The sequence below is a fragment of the Nematolebias whitei genome, chromosome 12, assembly GCF_014905685.2.
Source record: "Nematolebias whitei isolate Nwh7 chromosome 12, NemWhi1, whole genome shotgun sequence".
Lineage (NCBI taxonomy): Eukaryota > Metazoa > Chordata > Actinopteri > Cyprinodontiformes > Rivulidae > Nematolebias > Nematolebias whitei.
The window spans coordinates 46,455,796-46,460,870 of NC_056509.1; the positions used below are offsets into that span (position 1 = coordinate 46,455,796).

Consider the following 5,075-nt stretch of genomic DNA (forward strand, 5'->3'; position numbering starts at 1 on the left):
TATATATTTGATGTTTATCTCAATTTATTCAACTAACTGTTCAGTCAGACGAGTCCTTTCAGCTATTTTACAATTCTGTGGTTTGGACTCGAGTAGAAAGAAAATGTGGAAATGATTAAAAACTGAATTTTTACATGAACACCAAACAGTTTTTAGAAAAAAATAAAAAAAATAAATAAATAAAAATGAAGAAAGTAGTCAACAAATTAAAACAATAAACTGATTTATTTTAAACAACCAGGGATGCAAACATCTGTTCTCTTGTTGCAGTTCAGATAAAAACTCTTGAGATAAAATGTTTAAACCCAGAGCATCCAGGTTATGTTTAATGTGCAAGTTCAACGGTACAATTCATTATGAGGCACCGGAACGTCAGTAAACCATCACCTCCAACACGTTCTGAGGCCAGAATAAACTATTTAATCAAAATATGAACTAAAACTACGTTTAATGTGGATAAAAACAGTTTACACAGAGAATAATTCTGTGAACTCCATCAGTGCAGTGACGCAGAAAAGGTTGTTTTTTAAATTCAGAACAGACGTGTGCACGCATGTCACCTTGCTGGTAGGCAGGGCCGCTCCACTGTGGACGTCTCCGTGAAGGTCGAAGGTGGTTTCTGGTACGCTGCTGCGACAGACACACACAAACACACACACGCACGCACGGCAGGTTAGGCGAGGCGGACGTTACATTACCGATGACACGAGGTCAGAACCTCACCCAGCAGTGCACACACGGTTCACGGTCAGGGAGGAGAGAGAGACATCAGTAAATGAATGGTTCACTAATATACGCAGGCAGATCGTTTGCTTTACGCACACACACACACACACACACACAAGAGCTTACGTAACAGTTCAAATAGATAGACACCGTTTGCCAGGAGTCCGGACACAGCGCAGCGCTCTTCAGGTTTCCACAGCGGACGGCAGGACATCAGTAAACACAAGCAGAACACCAATATCCTCTAGAACCGAGGGACTTAAATATTTAAAGTTCAGAGTTTTGAGATGAGAGTTTTTATCCAGGCGGCACAAAATGATGGATCCTGGCGAGCAGAGGGAGCCATTTTATCTACCACCAGGGGCAGAGCCAGGGGGTGGCTAATGGTGGCCTTGGCAGTCGTAGATTATTCTTTGGCCACCCCGATCATTTGAAGAAACTGTACTTTTGAGTAGAGCTGCATGATATTATAGACATGGTATCAGCCGATATCAGCGATAAAGTTAAATATCAGACATAGGCCTTTCCATCAAAATAACTCACCGATATAAAAGGTGCCGTTATGTATATATATATATATATATATATATATATATATATATGTAGCGTTACATCATTTTCAGCCTCTTTTTGGCATCTGCATTTGGTAGCAGGACAAACTGACAAAGACCACGCAGAATAATGTAGGATTTTAATTCCACAGCAGAAAAAGCTGTGTAGTCTCTGTAAGTAGGTCTAAGGGAAAACATATCGGTATCGGCCGAAAATCCAATATCGTGCATCCCTACTTTTGAGCAATATAAAAACCATAAATCATAGTTTCCTCAAAATGATGGGGGCGGCCGGTTTACTCAAACCAGTTTTTGATAGTGACCTCTTTTACGCCTTGATGCAGCCGCACACCAAAACAGAAGCTGCTTATTTTCCAAGTTATCCGCGCAGAAGATGGAAAGATACATATGTTGTCATATGGACAACGGCCATTTAGGATTTTGACGTGACCACCCAGTTCGATAAGGGAATTTTGTTATGCCTACATGCAGCACCGCACCAAAATAGAAGCTAGTACCTCACTTATTGTTTATGCTCACAAGATAGATGAACGGACGGACGGACGGATGGATGGTATTTCCAGTTTCCCCTCTTTGCTCCATGACAGGGGACAACAAAGCATTTGCAAATGGTTGCTGACAGACACAATCACAACCAAAGCAGGTTACGCCCACGGGTCCTAAACTGTGGTAGAAACACACCTGCGGCTGCAGGTTCGAGTCCAGGTCGTGTCAGGAAGTAGATCAGGAGCAAACCAAATCATTTGTAACACTACGGTGACCCCTGAAGAAGGGAGGAGCCGAAAGAACGACATCTGGCACCTTATTTATTTTTTTAAACAACTAGGATATACTGCAGAATATAAAGTATTAAAAAACAGATATTCGTGTCTGCTGCAGCTACAAGCGACAATGTGTCATTTTTTAAATAAAACCAGCAGCCTCACTCCAAACGTCTGGTTTCTGTCGTGCTCTCCTCTTTCCGTTTAACGCTGAGCACTGATGACAGCCACGACGAAGTTAGGAGGCAGCGGATTAAAGGCCCAAACACTCTTTCACTACAAGATGATCGGTGGGGCTGCCAAAGCAGCTTGAAAACCTGCCGAACCGCGGCTGTAATCGGACCCAACATCCCGACGGGACTCCGCTCCGACTCAAGAAGGTATCTGTGCGAGTTTGGAGAGCAGCCCAGAAAACCACAGGGGTCCCGCGCTGCCACTTCAGACGCCCTCTGACGGACTTACAGCTGCTGTAAACGATGACTGCTGCTGATCTAAAACAAGACAACTGAGTTTTCAGAGGAGTGAACAGCTCCACGTCAGGACGAAACAAACAAACTAGAAATATAAAACGCTTTAGAAGCAGAAACAACAGTCGTCTTGAGTTCGTGGACGATCAGAGGAGGCACCGTAAAGGAAGTTCCACAAAGCTGAGCTTTCTTTGTGTCAGCTCGAGTATTAAAACCTAAACGTTCACTCAGAGTTAACGGTTCATCTTTCTACTTTACTCACATTTCACCTTCAGAATGTGTGCAAGGTTTTATTTTAAAAAAAAGAAGGTGTTTTACACTTTGTGATGCTTCTTTAACACAGAATAAAACCAAGCGCACGTAAAAATTTAGAATATATATATATAAAAACAACTCCAAGTGTTAACTTAAAAAAGTCTAAACCAGATTAAAATCCTTCACAGAGCTGAGAGAACCTGCAAGCAAGTTTCATTTAATCCCATACGAATGCCAACAAGAGTAATCCAGCACCTTAGATGATTTTGCAAAGAGCTGCAGCCAGACTATGTTGATTAAACGCAGTGCGTTAACAGTGATGTCATTTAAAGTTGCAAAATAAACAGATAAAAGGTCATCTTTGTTTATAATTAACATTTGCATCAGTAAGACGACAGATTTTGCTTCAACTCGTCAGATCAAAGTTTCCTGCTCCACAAAGGAAGTTTCCGTCAGGTTGACAGCTGCCAGGACTAAACATCATTTTAACAGTTTTCCACTCCCAAAGCCAAAGAAACGTCGGGCTGAACTCAGAAGACCAGAGCCCTGCAGGGTTTCATTTCTCCTCACTGATTACTTCTTCTCTGCTTGCGAGCGTTGATCAGAATCACCGGACGGGAGTTTTCAGCTGAAGCGTAAACTCAAACCCAACACTCAAAAAACAGAGCGACGATTTAAGTTGCGCACTCGTGCCAGTGGGAGATGCTCAAACATGAAAATTAGAAAAGACACAAACGGCTCTTCTGACTCCCTAACACACAACGAACGCAGACGCGGCTCTTTCGTTCAACGTTCACGCCCTGACTGAACATCTTTACTTATGATCTTCACTGAGTAACGCAAAGCAAGTTGTCAAAACAAGCTGTTGAGTTAAACTCTGATGTGTTGCTCGTCATCTTTAATCATCTGATGGAAGCACACACACACACACACGTGCTCGTTACTTACACACTTTAGCTCTTACTCCTGTTAGTCCTTCATGAAGTCGTCAGCGAGCTGTAAAACTGATATTTCTCATATTTAATCTCGTCGTAAGCTCTCCTCTCTTCATCTGCTCTTTCATTGTAAAAACTCCAGCGAGCGGGACGGGCCACGCCCAGCAGCATGCTGATCAGATTAGAGGGCAGCCTGTTGCTGTAACCCCAGACCTCTGCTCTTCCTCTTATTTGCTCATTCTCTCCATCCGTCCTAACCGAAACTTGCCTCCTCCTCCTCCCAGCTCATTTGTACTCCCCGCCTTCCTAACTTCATCTCCTCCACCCGCCACAAACAACAGCAGCGTGTATTTTACACTCCCACATGTTGCAGAAAACTCTACATACAGAAGATAAACTTCAAAAAGGGGTGAGGAAAAGACTGGAAGTCACTAGTTTTACTCACCCAGACTTGTGTCGGCTTCTCATCAGGGCGGCTGGTTCTCTCCCCCCTCCCTGGTCGTACATGGGGTCCACAAACTTAAAGACGTGCGCAGAACCGAACTGGAGGGTGGAGCCCGAGCGCAGCACCGTTGTCTCGGTGACGCGCTGTCCGTCAACAAAGGTGTCGGCGTCGGGGCCGTGCGGCGTCACGGTCACCATTCCTTCGCTGTGCATCAGGTTGCAGTGGTGGGGCAGGACCCCCGGGCCGAGCAGCTGCAGGTCCATGAAAACACAGTAACTTTAATCTGATGTGGCAGCTGCTTGCATAAATAAAACCACCTGGGAGGGAAGTCAATCGAAAAGGCATAAAAAAAAAACAAGGAAGCTGATTGGCTGAAACATCTGTCAATCATTTAGAAACAAAATGACGAAGAAAAAACCTTCGGTGTTAATTATTACTCACACGCCAGAAGAACATAAGAGACCAGAGAGAAAAATCTAATCAATATCTTCAACTGCGTGCACCACACACACACACCATAATGTCAGTCATTTCATAGAGACGTTATAAAACTAAAAAACTTTGAATGATAAAAACAATTAAAAAATTTTTTTAAAGATTCTTTTGTCAGATTTTTGTCTCGCAAACAGGAATTAAATGTGATAAAAAGAAGTTACAACACGTTCATGCTGTTTTACGTTCACACATAAAAATTAATAGAAAAAAAGTTTTACAATAAAAATAAATAAATAAATAAATAAATAAAAATAAAATAGTACAGTAGTCCCTCGTTTATCACGGGGGATCCGTATCCTGAAGCCCCGCTATAAGTGAAAAACCACGAAGTATGAATAGTAGTACAATTAGTAAGTAGTAGTTTACTGTAGTGTATATATATATCTATATGTATATATATATGTATATATATATATATA

The 5,075-nt window shown here is 42.4% G+C and overlaps 1 protein-coding gene across 1 annotated transcript in view; it reads right to left on the reverse strand.

Annotated features, from left to right (window-relative positions):
• Positions 1-435: 435 nt before the first annotated feature.
• Positions 436-5,075, reverse strand: part of LOC119417967 (afadin-like) — a 7,296-nt gene continuing 2,656 nt past the window's right edge. Inside the window, exons 3-5 of the mRNA XM_037685214.1 lie at positions 4,162-4,412; positions 561-630; positions 436-441 (exon numbers count right to left, since the gene is read on the reverse strand). Coding sequence (XP_037541142.1) covers positions 436-441; positions 561-630; positions 4,162-4,412 — 327 coding nt within the window. The remainder of the gene's footprint in view (positions 442-560; positions 631-4,161; positions 4,413-5,075) is intronic.